Source organism: Crassostrea angulata, chromosome 8 (assembly GCF_025612915.1).
Source record: "Crassostrea angulata isolate pt1a10 chromosome 8, ASM2561291v2, whole genome shotgun sequence".
Classification (NCBI taxonomy): domain Eukaryota; kingdom Metazoa; phylum Mollusca; class Bivalvia; order Ostreida; family Ostreidae; genus Magallana; species Magallana angulata.
This window is the reverse complement of record NC_069118.1, coordinates 1744647-1762509: the sequence shown is the minus strand read 5'-3', so window position 1 is coordinate 1762509 and position 17863 is coordinate 1744647. Positions and strand designations below refer to the sequence as shown.

The window sequence follows — 17863 nt, the reverse complement described above, 5'->3', positions numbered from 1 at the left end:
TATGTCTTTTCTGTAGTTCTTTATCAGTGCATTGTTGATGAAATGATCTTTCATCTTCTATAAAGAATACAGAACTAAGTGTGTAAATATATGATTCCAATTTAAACCACAACTTTAATTGAACCCATACTATAAGACTCTACAATTTATCAGAATACTAAATAATGGCGGTGGGGGATATAGATAAACAGACAGTGAGTCTAAAAAAAGAGAACTTAGCTCTTAAAAGATAAAACTTTGCCTGCTAGAGAACCAAGTTATTTATGAAACAAACCCACCCCTTCTGATAAATAATAACACTGATTAGGAGCAACCATCAAAAACATAAAAAGTGCTTGATGTTGCAACTGCAAGACTTGTACTTTATGCCAAATACAATATTTGTAAAATATTGTAAAATTAATATCAATAAATACTGTTTAAACCAAGGTAACAGTAATGCAAAGTCAACCAGTCAATATTCAAGGAACGGTAATTTAAAGTAAACTAGTTAATAACTAAGTAACGATAATTCAAAGTTTACCTGTTTAAAATATCTAAGTATTGATAATTCAGTATTAACTTATTAATACAAAACAGTAATTCATACTCAACATGTAAACTCCAAAGTAACGGTAATTCAGCATTAACATGTCAATACCAAAGTAACGGTAATTCATAGTCAACATGTCAATACCACAGTAACAGTAATTCAAAGTCAACATGTCAATACCAAAGAAACGGTAATTCAAAGTCAACATGTCAATACCAAAGTAACGGTAATTCAAAGTCAACATGTTAATACCAAAGTAACGGTAATTCAAAGTCAACATGTTAATACCAAAGTAACGGTAATTCATAGTCAACAGGTCAATTCCAAAGTAACGGTAATTCAAAGTTAACATGTTAATACCAAAGTAACGGTAATTCATAGTCAACAGGTCAATTCCAAAGTAACGGTAATTCAAAGTTAACATGTTAATACCAAAGAAACGGTAATTCAAAGTCAAGATGTTAATACCAAAGAAACGAAAATTCAAGGTTTACCTGTTAATACCTAAGTAACGATAGTTCAGGTTAAATTGGCGCATACTAAAGTACCGGTATCTTTAGGTAAACTGGTTATTCCTAAGTAACGGTAATTCAATATTTACCGTTTAAAACCAAAGTTACTATTTTCAAGGTAAACTGTTTAATATCTATGTAACGGTAATTCAGTATTAACTCATTAATACTTTAGTAACAGTAATTAAATGTTAACATGTTAATAATTATGATCGCAAATAATTAGAGGTAAATTGGACAACACGTGTACATAAGTAACGAAGTATCAAAGTTACTAGAAAGCGGTCAATATCTAAGTAACAGTAATTCATGGTTAACAGGTTAATATCCAAGAACGTAACGGTATTTAAAAGTTAACTGGCAAATACCTAAGTAAGGACAATCAAAGGTAAACTGGTTTTTACCCAAGTCGCTTAATTCCAAAGTAACGATACTTTTATGTTAACTGGTTTATACCTCAGTAACGGTAAGTCAAAGTGAACCGGTTAATATATAAGTAATTTTAATTCAAGGATAACTGGTTTATACAGGGTCTGGGTAACGGTAATTCAAAGTTTGGCGAATACCCAAGTAACGACAATACAGTACTGGTCAACACTTAAGTAACTGTAGTTCACGATTAATTAACTAGCCAATATATAAGTAACAATAATATATAAGTAATAGAAAATATCTTTAAATAACATTCTCTCCGATATTAAAGAAAAAACTTACCAATCGAGAGCTGCTCCTTTCCTAGGCACTACATGTTTCAGAGCTGGTGCAGATTTATAAAGTATGAACCCACCGTGGTCACTTGTAAATATTCCCACTCTTACGCTCCATGGCTCAATGCTTATGTAGCACTTCTATTAAATCCTGCATGTACAGAAACTCCATAGACTAGCTTTCACAATATTAACCCCCTCCCCATTTCTTGTGTGCGGAGTCAACATTTCTTATATGTGTAAAACATGACAGATCCTTTAGATTGGATATCTTACTTCAAAAGGCAATTTACAATCAATTAATCTGGGATTAATTAAACTCCCCCAATGAATACGCTCACCGATCCGGAGTGTACAGAGGACATTAAAGGTCTCTCCTGAAAGGCCCGGATTTTTACGACACAGCCTGCCGTGTACTGACTCCAGGGTCACACTGGAACAGCGAGCAATTGCCGGACCTGCCCAGACACGGAGCATTGATCCAGGGGAGACCCAGTGTTTGTGGTTATATTTGGTGTACTTATAATTCACGGTTGTAAAACGATCACTGACTGTAAATCAACCAATGTTCCGAGAGTTCACATAGCGGAGCACCCCGGAGTTTAAATTTAGCCGAGACTGAGTACCTATCAGCCAGTTTTTATCCTGCAGTTATCCGTGGGTAAGTTTTATTACATCCTTTGTTTTTTTTAAGTAAAAAGGCCATTTGTTGTAAGGAATGAAATAAGTTAATTTTGCAATGATTAATTAAACGGGTTTTGATCTTCTGCCAATGTATTAGTTAAATGTTTGAACTATTCGGTACTGACATTGAATTTACTGTGTCAATGTCATTAGATCCATGGGTCAGCATTCGGCATTTATCGGAGGTGGAGGGTGGAGGTGTGTGGATGGAGGGGTGGGATCGATGTCAGAATTCTGTGAAATGGTATGCTGAGTTCCAGAAAATTTTCCCGGGGGTGGGGTGAGGGTGAGGGGTAATTTTGTTTGCGGGGGAGGGGGGGGGGGAGAACTATTTTCGGTAACATTACATATGAATTTAAGAATTTCCGGGGGGGGAGGGGCGGAACCCCCCCCCCCTCCCGATCTGCGAATGGCTGAGGTTGAATGGTTGAATGTTGATATCAAGTCACAGTTGTTATTACCCATAAAACTTGTTATATTCAGTGGAGGTGATACCTTTCATAAAGCCTATAGGACGAATTTTAACGCATGAAAATCTCTTCCATCGTAAAATTTTGTAAAATTATACAGAGAGCATTACAAGCAAGTTGAAATACCACGATCAATTCTTCTCATGTCGAAAGATCCACGCTCCATTTAAAAGAACACGAAAGTGCAAATCCAAGCAATAATTAATACTTACTGCATTGAAAGTTTAAACTCCCCGTTCCAAGGCTCCTCCATTGATTGGAGTGCTAACATCGATCCTTTATTTGTATTCCCATGTATTGCATGTGAATGTGGTGCCATGTTAAATGTCCCTCCTAACAGTGCCCCTCCCCCTCTCGTTGTGATCCATGACTTACCGGCGCAATAATTAATTGATCTCCCTATATACAACCTATGGTGTCCGGATAGGGCCATTTGCGTTAGCGCGACATCGCGTTCAGGTAAACGAGACAACGCGCTAACACACAACACGCCGTCGCGCTAACGCAACCTTGCATAACACGCCGTCGCGCTAACACACAACACGCCGTCGCGCTAACGCAACTTTGCACAACACGCCGTCGCGCTAACGCAACTTTGCACAACACGCCGTCGCGCTAACGCAACTTTGCACAACACGCCGTCGCGCTAACACACAACACGCCGTCGCGCTAACACACAACACACCGTCGCGCTAACGCAACTTTGCATAACACGCCGTCGCGCTAACACACAACACGCCATCGCGCTAACGCAACTTTGCACAACACGCCGTCGCGCTAACGCAACTTTGCACAACACGCCGTCGCGCTAACACACAACACGCCGTCGCGCTAACGCAACTTTGCACAACACGCCGTCGCGCTAACACACAACACGCCGTCGCGCTAACGCAACTTTGCACAACACGCCGTCGCGCTAACACACAACACGCCGTCTCGCTAACACAACTTTGCATAACACGCCGTCGCGCTAACACACAACACGCCGTCGCGCTAACACAACTTTGCACAACACGCCGTCGCGCTAACGCAACTTTGCAAGTTTCACAGTCTAGTAGGAAGTCGTGTCCGGAAATATCAGACTGCGCATGCTTAAATATGTAGGCATGCACGCAAGCATGGATGAAAAATAAATAAAATGTACTTTGAAATACATATGTACATATATTATTTTCAATTATTATCAATACATATGAATAAAAATATAGTTACTAGTATGTCACTGTATAAGGATATGCTAGAGTGCATATAAATTATTAATAAATCTACCAATTGATAAATTTAGCTTAAATATTTGATGTAATTAATTAATTTAGCAATGATATATTTATAACATGTACATGTCACAAATTCATATTAGGTGCTCTGTATATTACCAAAGCAAACCAAAGCAAAGAAATTTTAAAATGTAAAATTTCAGGTATATAACATGTCACACTGGCGTCGGGAGCAAATTTAAAGTGGGGGGCTAGACTGATCATCAGAAATATTGAGAGAGAAAAACCTAATTCCCAAAATCATGAAAATCCTAATCCGTGGGGGGTGGGGGTTATGCCTTTTACTCCAACTTCTAAATATTTCAAACGTACGTTACGAAACAATTATGTTTCCTGCGATAAAAAGTGGGGGGGGGGGGGGGGGGGGGGGCTGAACCCTATATTCTCCTATGTTCCTAATGGTTAGGTATAACTTATCAAAAAAAAAAAGAGGGGGGGGGGCTCCCCCCCCCCCCCCCCCCACCGGTTCCGACGCCTATGTGTCATGAATATATTATTGTTTATTTAATGAATTTTATTAAATATTTAAGGTAAATGTATCAATTGGTAGATTTTATGATAATTCATATCCTTATACAGTGACACACTAGTAACTATATTTTTATTCATATGCATTGATAATAAATGAAAATAATATATTTATTTCAAAGTACATTTTATTTATTTTTCATCCATGCTTGCGTGCATGCCTACATATTTAAGCATGCGCAGTCTGATATTTCCGGACACGACTTCCTACTAGACTGTGAAACTTGCAAAGTTGCGTTAGCGCGACGGCGTATTGTGCAAAGTTGTGTTAGCGCGACGGCGTGTTGTGTGTTAGCGCGACGGCGTGTTGTGCAAAGTTGCGTTAGCGCGACGGCGTGTTGTGCAAAGTTGCGTTAGCGCGACGGGCGTGTTGTGCAAAGTTGCGTTAGCGCGACGGCGTGTTGTGTGTTAGCGCGACGGCGTGTTATGCAAAGTTGCGTTAGCGCGACGGCGTGTTGTGTGTTAGCGCGACGGCGTGTTGTGCAAAGTTGCGTTAGTGCGACGGCGTGTTGCGCAAAGTTGCGTTAGCGCGACGGCGTGTTGTGTGTTAGCGCGACGGCGTGTTATGCAAAGTTGCGTTAGCGCGACGGCGTGTTGTGTGTTAGCGCGACGGCGTGTTGTGTGTTAGCGCGACGGCGTGTTGTGCAAAGTTGCGTTAGTGCGACGGCGTGTTGCGCAAAGTTGCGTTAGCGCGACGGCGTGTTGTGTGTTAGCGCGACGGCGTGTTATGCAAAGTTGCGTTAGCGCGACGGCGTGTTGTGTGTTAGCGCGATGTCTCGTTTACCTGAACGCGATGTCGCGCTAACGCAAATGGCCCTATCCGGACACCATAACAACCTACATCTGACTGTGATTATTGGATGTCTATATATATACATACAGTATTACTGAACAGGCGGATTCACTCAGACCAAGACGACTTCGTTGACCTTCAGAGGACTTAGCGCGGAACATACAGACCTGCTTTACCCCCATGGACCCAAGGATACTCCTCCTAGCCGCCCTGTGTCTGGGCGTGGCTATTGCCGCACCCATGGCAATGCGTGATATTCAGAGTAAGTATAAATATGCGTTAAAGTCAATTTGAAGATTCAAATCATATTTAATATCACATATCATATCACATTTTGCAATGTTCCGTGTTTGAACGGTTTATGGTGCTGTAAATAAAAGATAGTTTTCAACGCAGGAAATATTTGTCAATTTTTAAGTTGTAAATCTTACAGAGAGAGAGAGAGAGAGAGAGATTAGTGTTACTTATTAATATTGTTCGGTGTTCAATCAAAACTTATTGTGATAATTAGGAAAAGTAAGGCCAGCATTTTTTTATTTTTAGGTTTACAAACAACAAAATGATAAAGTTCCGTAGGAGGAGGAAATAAAAAAAAATAAAAATCTCTTTTGACCTACAATTTTTTTATTTTTAGGTTTACGAACCACAAAATTGTAAAGTTCTGTAGGAGAAAAAAAACTTTTATGACATCATCTTTATTCTGACAACTTCATGATAGTAGTGTGTAACTGCATCAAGTGTAGCATGTGAAAAGTATGTCATCTGTGTAACATATCACTGAAATAGTACAATAAAATATTAGACATACCGTTTTGATATTACATGTACATATATAGCAATGACAGGGGTGTGCAATTACAAAATTTGGCCACAAAGTTACTAGCCCAAGATTCAAAGTTACTAGTCAGACTATTGTCGGACATGTCAACATTTCATTAAGAAAAAACCCTAAATTTTATGTACATATATAATTATTAATATACAAAATATTAATATTTATTACTTTCATGTTTTCTGCAGTTAAAAAATATTCAACTTCATTGATCTCTCACATTTTATTTACAAAATTGGTTTTGGTGTTTATATGTGAGAAAACTCAAACATAACATTGTGAATGTGAACAGACTCTATAAAATCACTGCAACTATATGTGTGCATGTATTTTAATTATCCTGTTGAATTTCCATGTACAAAGTACAACTATGCAATTAATTATGCAATGGTAAATTTTTATTGAAAATAACGGAAAATGCACAAACAATAATATGATTTTTTTTAATTCACTAGGCAGGTCACTTTAAAATGTGTTCATGAGAATAGTTACTGCAGAAATTTATCTCTAATACATCTCTCTCTCTCTCTCTCTCTCTCTCTCTCTCTCTCTCTCTCTCTCTCTCTCTCTCTCTCTCTCTCTCTCTCTCTCTCCCTGTAAAATAATTTTTTTTAAAAGGCCAATGAATACATATGCCAATTCAACACAAAAAAGAAAGGGAATATTTTTACAGTGATGTACTTGAAAACAGCTGCACAGGTAACTATCGAAGCCATGTTCAGTGAGGTGTGACTATCTCGTCTAGCCACTGGTCAACACTGTCGGTAAAACTTCAAAGTATGAAACTTACAGCAGAGTGTTTGTAGAAGCTTCTCTGAAGAATGTAGCACGAGAAAAAGATGCGTAGGAAATTTTTAGGCTATCATGACACAAAAAGAGCAGATTTTATGCCTCTGTGATAACAATGACGATACTTTTCCTACTAGGAAAAATTTGCTGTCGGGGAAAAAAAAGAGATCTTTTTTGTAATTTTATTTTTTTTCTAAACTCAGAAAACTACGGAAGCCCATTGGTGCCAGGTAAGAAAAATATTTCATCTGGCGGCCGCCAGATAATTATTTGGCGGCCGCCATATAATTTTCTGGCGGCCGTCATATAATTTTCTGGCGGCCGCCACATAATTATCTGGCGGCCGCCACATAATTATTTGGCGGCCGCCACATAATTATTTGGCGGCCGCCACATAATTATGTGGCGGCCGCCAGATAAAACCTGGCTTCCTGATGCGCGCGCATGTTTTAATGGGAGCTTTTTAGGGGGTTGTGGATACACTCTAATTTATTAGTTTTATTAATTATTTCTGAAACTTGACATTAAATATCAATTGCAGAGCTTAGGATTTTGAAAAACTGGTTGAGTTGAATGTATAGAAGACTTTGTTGATAGAATCTAGAATGAATTTTATATTACTTTGTGCCTTGTATTATACATGTATGTTGTATAAAACATGGTATTTTAGAGTTGATTCTGAACTTTTAAAACTGAAGTAAACATCCGTTCAGGAAATCTTAACATTAAAAAACCTTATCTTGAGAGGAATTTTATGTAAACATGTATAAGTAAAGGAACGCACTGCCTTCTATATGTTTTAATTTTGGTATAAGAATTTACCAAAGCAGATTAAAGTCAGCTTTATTGACCACGACAGCTAGTACAGGCAATATTATCACGAGAGCAGATCCATCTATGACTTTATAAGGATAAACTAGGATAAGTGTGTACTAGCATTCGTGGCCATAAAAATGAAACTATTTAACTGACTGTGTTGTTAAACTTTTATTCCAAATCACATGAAAGGCAGTACAATAAAAAGACCGCGATCGGCCACAGTCTCTCTGGTTAAATCAAAGTACTGAGAGTACTGAAAGGCGGGGGTCTTGAAAGTTTGAATGTGTAATTGTTCACGTTTTCCTCCGGTATGTTCCAAAAATTATGAGTTTGAATTAGTTGTCTCAATCTACATGTAGTATGCTAAAGTTCAGCTTTTTGCAATTACCTGATACTTTGTCTTAATTTTGCTAAATCCCGACCGGGACTGTTCTTCATAGTTGTAGAAAATTGACACAACGGTATGTTATGTAAAATAAGACCCCAAGAAATTTTTTAAAAAACTACAACTAACCGGAAAAATCAAAAATCTATAGGTATATAATTAAAATCGTTTTATTTATTTATTTTGTGATCGAAGGGAAAATCTATAAGTTGGACGGTATCTGTTATACAAGGTTTATGGAAACTCCGAAAACTCTCAAACTGTTGAATTACCGAACAAAGTTAACATTTGTATACCGATAACAAACACAGGCTTCTAACGTTAGAAATATTTCTTTTTTACAATAAGATTATTCCAAGTACTATAACAATAACAAAAAATTGTCGCAGTAGCCATTTTGATTTTTTCAACCTTCTATATTGAACCTGTCATGATTTTTTTGGCAGCGATTCATATAAAATTAATAGGTAAAAAATAAATTCGTTCGCCACTTACTACTTTTTTTGTGTAAACTCGTGTATCATTTACACGAATCACGATACAACCGATTCTGAAATTTCATTAAAAATCATACTCCAAATGCAGTCATCTGCTTTTCAAATCGATAAAACAAGTAAATGAAGACCAAACGTGAATGAATCACGTCATATTTTTGTAAGCAAAATCTATATAGATTACTAGTATACATTTTTGGTGACCAATAGATTAATTGATATATACAATCTTATCGATTGAAGAACCAAGTTAAATGTTAATGTTCATGTTGTCCGGCTTAGTTGGAATATACAATCATGTAATTTGTTTTAATGTTATGAGACATTTTCTATACTTTATAACGGGCAAAACCAGTCATATTCATGATTTAAAAGATTTCTTCATCAATACCTTAATGCCTCTCATCAGAAACTCAGCTGATCTTTCTCCCATTGATAAATATCTCGCACCAATATTAGACCTATGAATTCAGAGATAACGCATGGTTGTTATGTTTTAAATCTTTAATTTATTGTGTTCATAAAAGTACATGTAAATGAATAGGACTTATTTCAATTTTAAGAAGATAATCAAAGTACTGAAGTACTGTCGGGAGTTGATTTTATCGATTACTATCAATTCTAAAATCAACGTTATGTTATTTTGCATGGCAAGTAGTTTCTAATCTGTATTTGAATTACGCACGTGTATTTAAATTACGCACAGTTTTATAATATGAATTAGTTATGTTTACATGCGAGATAAATTTGTTGACATGCAACTTATAGGTTGCATGTCAACAATTTTTATCTTGCGTGTTAACATAACTAAATTGCATGTTGACATAAAGAAGTTGCATGTTAACATAAAGAAGTTGCATGTTGACATCAATAGGTAGCATATCTAGCATCTTGGATGTCACATGCTGGCGATATTGGAGATTTTTTATAACTCTTATTTGATTGCAGTTTTCTTGCATGTCAACAAAGTTATGTTGCATGTTGACATAACTATCTTGCATGTCAACATATTTATCTTGTATGTCAACAAATTAAGAGAAAACTAACTTGCACACAGGGGGCAGAGATATGCCACCATATACTACCGCGCGTTACTCAATTTGTATGCACACACCGCTGCAGTTATGAGAGTGTATACTTTAAAAATCATGATTCAATGCTATAGTAATTATCGTGACCAAGCACCTGTTACCTAGCTTTCTCACCTTTGGCTGTCTTCGACGCTTATTTTTTGGTTTACTTTAATGATTTGTTTTCACTGAACATTGTCGTTTATATAGTCTATTATATAAATTAGATATCACACAGTAGAGAAATTGAACAGACCTAAACTTCAAAGGTCTGGAAATATTTTAAAAGAACTGAAGATTCAAAAATCGTAAAATATCAGCTGTGCGAATAAAATAGCTTATTCTATACGGGGGGGGGGGGGGGGGGGGGGGGACGACAAACATGTTAAATCACATTTGTCTTAAATATACATTGTAAGGAGGAATTTCTACAAAAGTGACCAAGTTTTTACAGTTCTCAATGTACTTGTTCAGATTTATTTACACTCTTAACGAGTACCCGGGTACTCGATCGGAAAAACGTCCAAGTAACCGAGTACTAAAAATTAACCAATTTGTCATCCCTACTAAAAATGGTTGTTTTGATTTTCCCGGTAAGTTATAGTTTTCTAAAAATTTTCTTGGGGTCTTATTTTACATAATATACCGTTGTGTCAATTTTCTACAACTATGAAGAACAGTCCCGGTCGGGATTTAGCAAAATTATGACAAAGTATCAGGCAATTACAAAAGGCCGAACTTTAGCATACTACATGTAGATTGAAACAACTAATTCAAGCTCATAATTTTTGGAACATAGCGGAGGAAAACGTAAACAATTACAAATTCAAACTTTCAAGACCCCGCCTTTCAGTACTCTCAGTACTTTGATTTAACCAGAGAGACTGTGGCCGATCGCGGTCTTTTTATTGTACTGCCTTTCATGTGATTTGGAATAAAAGTTTAACAACACAGTCAGTTAAATAGTTTCATTTTTAATTTGACAAATAATGGTGTGAACATGCGTTTTATAAATTGATGGCATGAAAAGTGTGTGAACTAAAAGGTGTTTACTTTGAAAAGGGGACAGGTTTAAATTGCCATTCAGTAGTTTGACGTCACCTGACGTCGTGGAAATACGAAATGGTGCTCCGTTTATCCAATTCATGCAAAATAGAAATCGCTGTATTATTTGAAAACATTTTCAAAATCATGTGATTTTTTGCATACTTATTTTCAATTGGCAGTCACTTAATAAAACATACGTCATCCTACAAAGTACACAGTAATTTTGCCGTAAATCATTTAGATACCGTATTACATTGTGATACGTTTGAAAAAGCTAGTTCGAATGCTAGTTCACACTTATCCTTGTTTATCCTTATAAAGTCATAGATGGATCTGCTCTCGTGATAATATTGCCTGTACTAGCTGTCGTGGTCAATAAAGCTGACTTTAATCTGCGTTGGTAAATTCTTATACCAAAATTAAAACATATAGAAGGCAGCGCGTTCCTTTACTTATAAATGTTTACATAAAATTCCTCTCAAGTTAAGGTTTTTTAATGTTAAGATTTCCTGAACGGGTGTTTACTTCAGTTTTAAAAGTTCAGAATCAACTCTAAAATACCATGTTTTACAACATACACGTATAATACAAGGCACAAAGTAATATAAAATTCATTCTAGATTCTAACAACAAAGTCTTCTATACATTCAACTCAACCAGTTTTTCAAAATCCTAAGCTCTGCAATTGATATTTAATGTCAAGTTTCAGAAATAATTAATAAAACTAATAAATTAGAGTGTATCCACAACCCCCTAAAAAGCTCCCATTAAAACATGCGCGCGCATCAGGAAGCCAGGTTTTATCTGGCGGCCGCCAAATAATTATGTGGCGGCCGCCAGATAATAAGTGGCGGCCGCCAGAAAATCATATGGCGGCCGCCAGATAATTATGTGGCGGCCGCCAGATAATAAGTGGCGGCCGCCAGAAAATTATATGGCGGCCGCCAGAAAATTATGTGGCGGCCGCTAGATAATAAGTGGCGGCCGCCAAATAATTATCTGGCGGCCGCCAGATAAAATATTTATATATGTGGCACCAACGGGCTTCCGTAGAAAACCGAGCGGCGGGTTTGTAAACCCTAAAATAAAAAAATGCTGGCCTAAGCATCTTGATAAGTACCATGCCCGCCCTGTATGTAACAATTTCCATTTTGCGCCTGCACGTACATGTACAGATAGAGGGCCAACATGTTAAAGTGTACGTCATACGTAATCACTACTTATTGAGGTACATGTATATATACTGGTAGAACTAATATTAGTTCACATCACTCAAAAATCAGTCATTATCCCAACACAGACACCATGCAGTATTCGAGGGGAATCGAGAACCGTCTTCCCCTATCATTTGACAAAGCTGTTGAAAGTTACCGACACACTTATTGGTTAAGTTACCAGTACGTAAATGTTAATCTGAGTACTAGTGCTGAGCATACATGCATTAGAGTGTTTTAGAAGTACTTGAAATACAGGGTACAGTACTGATTAATTTATCAGTCTCTCGCTCTCTAGCTTGATCTTTTTTCCTTTAGCTCCATCTCCTGTTATTAGTGTGTGGTTAACGCCCAGGAAAACTAATTCATACACACGCTTAACAACTCGTGAATTGAAGATTGAATGTTCTATTCTTCAATATATTACCGATCAAACAACAGTTTTTACATCTATATTTACAGTACATATATTAGTTATCAGTCCAGGAATATTTATATGTGCATTTGCAAAGAAAAAATATAGAAAGCATTTAAATAATTTATACCACTTTTGCTATATTATCTTTAGAAATCACCTTTGTTTTATATCTTTGTCATATCTAAGACTGTAGAAATGACTTTAATCTAATATACATGTACATGTAATTGAATATTTGCTTTTAGTTGAACGGCTCCTACAAGCTCTTTTATAGTGTATCGTACATGTAGAGGAGTGAAATTACAATTAGTCTCATTTTAAAAAGAGATTGATAGTAAACAAAGACTAAAAAAAACACTTTGCAATCAAAGACTGGGAAAACGTTACAGAACATTTCATACTGACGAAAAAACATATTTCAAAGTTATTAATAATATATGTATAGGTGTTTTATTCTTAACTAAAAAAGGTCCCTCTCTCTCTACAGTCACCTTCAACAACAGCGGCTTGGTGTGGCGGGACTCCAACAAGATGCCACTGTACGATAGATACCAGGGCAGGGTCTGGGGGTGTGGGCGGATGTGGTCCCTCACCCCCTGGAAGAAGTTCACGCTGTTCTCCGAAGGGCAGGTGGCGAGCCGATCCTGTGGGACGGAGTTCGTGGTCAGTGAGACCGGCAGCTGTATGAACAAGGTCTGTGTCAGTCCGGAGATTCTACACATCGACAAGAACGGGATAGAGATCAAGTTTGAGAACATGTACAAGAACGAAACGGTAAGGTCTGGACAATGAAGTTGGTCATTTGTTCGATTGATTGAAAAACTGCGCCGTTGCAACATTTTCAAATGCACCAATACACAATTTAAATTATTTCTCATAGTACGTAAATCTTAAAGTGCTTTGTAATAATGCTTATTTCAACGAGTTCGTTTGCTTAATTAATAAAATCAAGCACAGCAGAACCAGCTCTCTCTCTCTCTCTCTCTCTCTCTCTCTCTCATCAGGGACATCTTATCTTCCAGAAAACCCTGAGTCACAGCGACATGACGATGCAGACCAGGTGTTTCTCCGGTAAGAGCCTGATGTTCACCGTGATCACGGACAGGACCATCACACTGCCCTCCAACGACTTCAGGTTCAAGTTCGTCGTGTACGCCGACTGTCCCGGGGTTCCCAAGGACGTCATCATGGAGTCAGATAAAGGTCAGCTTGTTCCTCTGAAGCCAAAGCCGTGGCATAACGAATTGGGAGGGGGGGGGGGTAAAATTGGAGTTTTCATTTTCAACTACTGAACGTTACAATTCTTTTCGCTCGGTTCCTAGATATAAAGATTCCCATTACTAGTATACTGGTCATCCCCATTAATACTAGTATACTGTTATATACTGTTATTATACTTTCATGTTAAATACTGAAATCTGATTGGTTTAGACGCAGTTGATAATCCGTTCTATTACCCTCAGCGTAAGCAACACACTTAACAACGGGTAACACAACGAATTGTTACATGCGCGTAAATTATGCGCGTACGGTTCGCCGTGGAATTCACGTCATTTATATATAAATGCATTAAAAACATCTATAAAATTAAGACATTCAGTATAATAAAATAAATAGTGCCTGTTTGGAAGGATAACAGTTGAATTGACATCCCTCGAAAACCATTGTCAACCTCCGCTTCGCGTTGGTTGACAATGGTTTTCTCGGGGTGTCAATTTCAACTGTTACCCTCCCAAACAGGCACTATTTATATAATGTTGTTCACCTGGCGTGAACGTTAACTCGCTTAACCATCTACACCTGTCACGTGGTATAAATTTCAATAAGTGTGTTCGACGTGACTTTTTATGTCATCTACCTCCATTTATGAGAATACATTATTTGCAACATGTATTATCAACGGGATTCATTTTAGATTGCCAAGTTTCTTCCTCTGGTGAGCATTTAGCGATAAATAAAGACACATGATATGTAAAGGAGTCTTGTCTGCTTAATTCATTCATGTATATATCGTCTATTGTGCCAAGGTCCAGTCATCCTGTTTATTTTTATTGGAAGCACGGGGTCGTAAACCAGAACAAAATTCCCTGTTACAGGGTGTACAGAAATCCTCGGTACATTACCATAACACGACCCAGTCCATCAACACCAACCAGAATGTGCCATATTTTTCACTCTTGTTAAAAATTATTAAAAGCATGATAGGTTTTCTATAACTCATTGTGCAAAAAGGGGACCGTTTTAATATCTCTAAGGCCGTCATCCATTTACAATTTAACATAACAACGTGTTTCCCCGTCACTACTTGTATTTGTAAAAATGTACTTGTGTATTACCAAAACTATTATCAAAGTTAATACAACATCATACAATAGGTTTATTGTTTATTCCTTTAAGACTTCAAATATTATGATATGAAATTCCAATGTGCTCATTGCTTTGACGTCTGTTGAATTTTGAATAATTTATATTTACATATATTTTGTAATTATGGCACCACTGTTATCTTTCTGTAGATTCAGAAGAGTTGTCGAAAGCGGCTGAGCTGGAGGCGGCTCAGACGATGAACATGATCCTAGGAATCGTCACGGCGGGCTGTATCTGTGTGGTGTTCCTCATCATCCTGGTGATTACTTACTGCTACTTCCGGAACAACCCCGACCTCAAACGCCGCCACCACTCAGGTCAGTAAAAAGTCACTGATTGGTGGAAAGTTTGAATAACGATTAATGTTCGCGCAGCACGATCAATGATTGGTGGAATATTAGATATGACGATTACTTTGAGTATTACGCAATCAGTGATTGGTGGAAAATTTAGGTACCTATAACGTTCAACACAATCAATGATTGGTGAAAAGTTTGAATAAATATTACAGTTTTTTACAAGTCTAACAATGTTCCGTTATCGTTCAAATTTATAAGAGTCGTCTTTCTTTTCTTTACAGAGGAGACACGACCATTAAGGAAGTGATGAAGGAGATCAAATAGCCAATTTTTGCAATTTTTGTGAAGATGTAGAAAAGATTTCAAAATTTACGAAGTGATCGTGACTTTTGTTTTTGTAGTTGTATTTGCATGGATTAATTTCAGCGTTTGTTTTGTGTGTAGTTACCATTCTAAATGTGAATATGTGCGAGTACGAGTATAACGTATTTGATATTACAAGAACGATTATAAGTGATATATACGGACATGATTTTATTTTATGTGTATGATTTACAAACGATGTGTTATAACAAAGATGGATTGTATATATACAGTGATATTGCTTTATAGCTGAAATCAGGTAGAAATTTTCGACATTTTTGACTCATTTCTCTTAACACTTGTTTGTGATTAGAACATTGGATTTGTAATAAAAAGGAAAAACCATTAAATAATACCTATTACCGGGACTTTTCATTTGCTTATTTTCACGCTTTTTCGAATTGCAAAGGATATCAGAATTCAGAAACAATCAGAAAGCGGTTTTTGAAATAATATCTTGTCAAGCATTAAAGATTGGCAAATGTATGATACTTAATAGTTTTTTTTTAAATTTAATTATTGATATATTTAAAACACATAATATGCATGCTCTTATATGCTATGCTGATAGAATTGTGACCAGCTCGACCCAAGACGGGTTTGGCATAAGCAGTTTGTTAAAAATGGTGTGCCTGAATTTTGCTGGAAAGATAGTGTTTTAGGGCAACAGATTGAAATCTATAACTTTGCTGAAGTTGTATATGGAAGAAATTGATAATATTTTGGTAAAATGTGTGATATTAACGATTCAAGACGGCAATGAGGTAGATATTTTGTTCTTGGAGGTGCACAAAATGCAGTGTCAGTGCAATCGAAGACCAAACACAAGTAATTTAGCGTGTTCGAGGTTCTTTGTGAAGTACTGATGCACATATACCACCCCCATCATACGGCTCTGCCAAACGCGGGGGATTCTGCAGTATGCGGGGCAAAGCTAAATTCACACGGAAAGGCTAACATCTCCATCATACGGCTCCACGGAGCTGTGTTAAAAAGTTGATTCAGAAAAGCTAAGGTCTGTAACTTTCCTTCAAACTCATTCATAAAATGTTTTATTGAAATTAATTAATTGTGGGGTTCTAGAAAATAGGATTTTCTTGCTAAAAAAAATCTTTTATAATTGAAGCTATTGCATTGCATTCTAACAGATAATTTACTAATCCAAAACATAGATTCCTATAGACTGCCAGTACCTTTTTCAGTTCAACTCATTCTTAATGCTGACATTAGTCTTACATATGAACAAAATATTGCAATATTTAAATATGTACATGAATTTATTAAATCTACAAAGAGATTTGAATAACCCATCTAGTCCTTCGTATTGTCCTATACCACAGAACCTGAACCGGTGTAGGAAACCTTTTGTTTGTATTTTTTCTTTTCTTTTTTTTTTCTAATTATTATCATTACTAGTAACTACAAATTATAATAAGTATTATTATACCTATTGTAATTTCTGGCCATATATTTCAAATATAATATACACATATGCATATATTTATCAATGTAATATCTACTGCAAAATTATTGCCAATATTGTATAGCACTAAATCTTTTATATATGACCTTGACCTTGTATGCCGGAGAGGATTTATAAAGGGAATGCCTGCTATCCCATCCGTATATGTAATATTTTGCAAAATAATTGATTATCATTACACAGATTGCAGATTCTTTCATGGCGTTGAAAATTATTCCAGCGACTAACCTCTATCGGAAGAAGCGTCAAAGGCATTATATGCTGTTTTGCGAAAAAATACGTTATTTTAACCTATCATTTAATTGTCACTTAGACCTATATGACAAAGTCATTAACCCAATTTTACTTTACTCGTGTGAAGTGTGGGGTTACGAAAACTTACATATTGTAGAAAAGGTACATTTAAAATTTTTGAAGTTTATTCTTAATCTTAAATCCAGTACTCCAAATTGGATGGTGTATGGAGAATCTGGAAGGTATCCACTGTCACTATGTTAAAATTAAAATGATAATGTACTAGGCGAAAGTTTTGACAGCCCACGATTGTAAACTCACTAATGTAATCTATTATTATTTTTATAGATGTTACAAAAATGGATCTTTTATACATCCATGGATAAATTAAAATGTGTACATGATATACTCAACTCGTGTGGGTTGTCTTATATATGGGAAAATCAAACAAAGAAATATTACAAAATCAATTTATACAAGATTAATAGATACAACTCACCAAAGTGTATTAATTATAGAATGTTTTAAAACAAATTTCAATTTAGA

At 36.4% G+C, this 17863-nt stretch overlaps 1 protein-coding gene across 1 annotated transcript; it reads left to right on the top strand.

The window, feature by feature from the left end:
* Positions 1 to 2114: 2114 nt before the first annotated feature.
* LOC128158422 (uncharacterized) lies at positions 2115 to 15968 on the top strand. Its single transcript, XM_052821239.1, has 6 exons — positions 2115 to 2412; positions 5606 to 5765; positions 13059 to 13345; positions 13594 to 13774; positions 15088 to 15255; positions 15519 to 15968. Exons 2-6 carry the CDS (start codon positions 5684 to 5686, stop codon positions 15542 to 15544), a joined length of 744 nt encoding a protein of 247 aa, XP_052677199.1. The 5' UTR covers positions 2115 to 2412; positions 5606 to 5683; the 3' UTR covers positions 15545 to 15968.
* The last annotated feature ends 1895 nt before the right edge of the window (positions 15969 to 17863 follow it).

Bases quoted from the DNA above. Each gene is read 5' to 3' on its own strand.
- LOC128158422 (XM_052821239.1), top strand. From the start codon at position 5,684: ATGGACCCAAGGATACTCCTCCTAGCCGCCCTGTGTCTGGGCGTGGCT. The intron at 13,346-13,593 runs GTAAGGTCTGGA...CTTATCTTCCAG, and splicing joins ACATGTACAAGAACGAAACG to AAAACCCTGAGTCACAGCGA. The intron at 13,775-15,087 runs GTCAGCTTGTTC...ATCTTTCTGTAG, and splicing joins CATCATGGAGTCAGATAAAG to ATTCAGAAGAGTTGTCGAAA.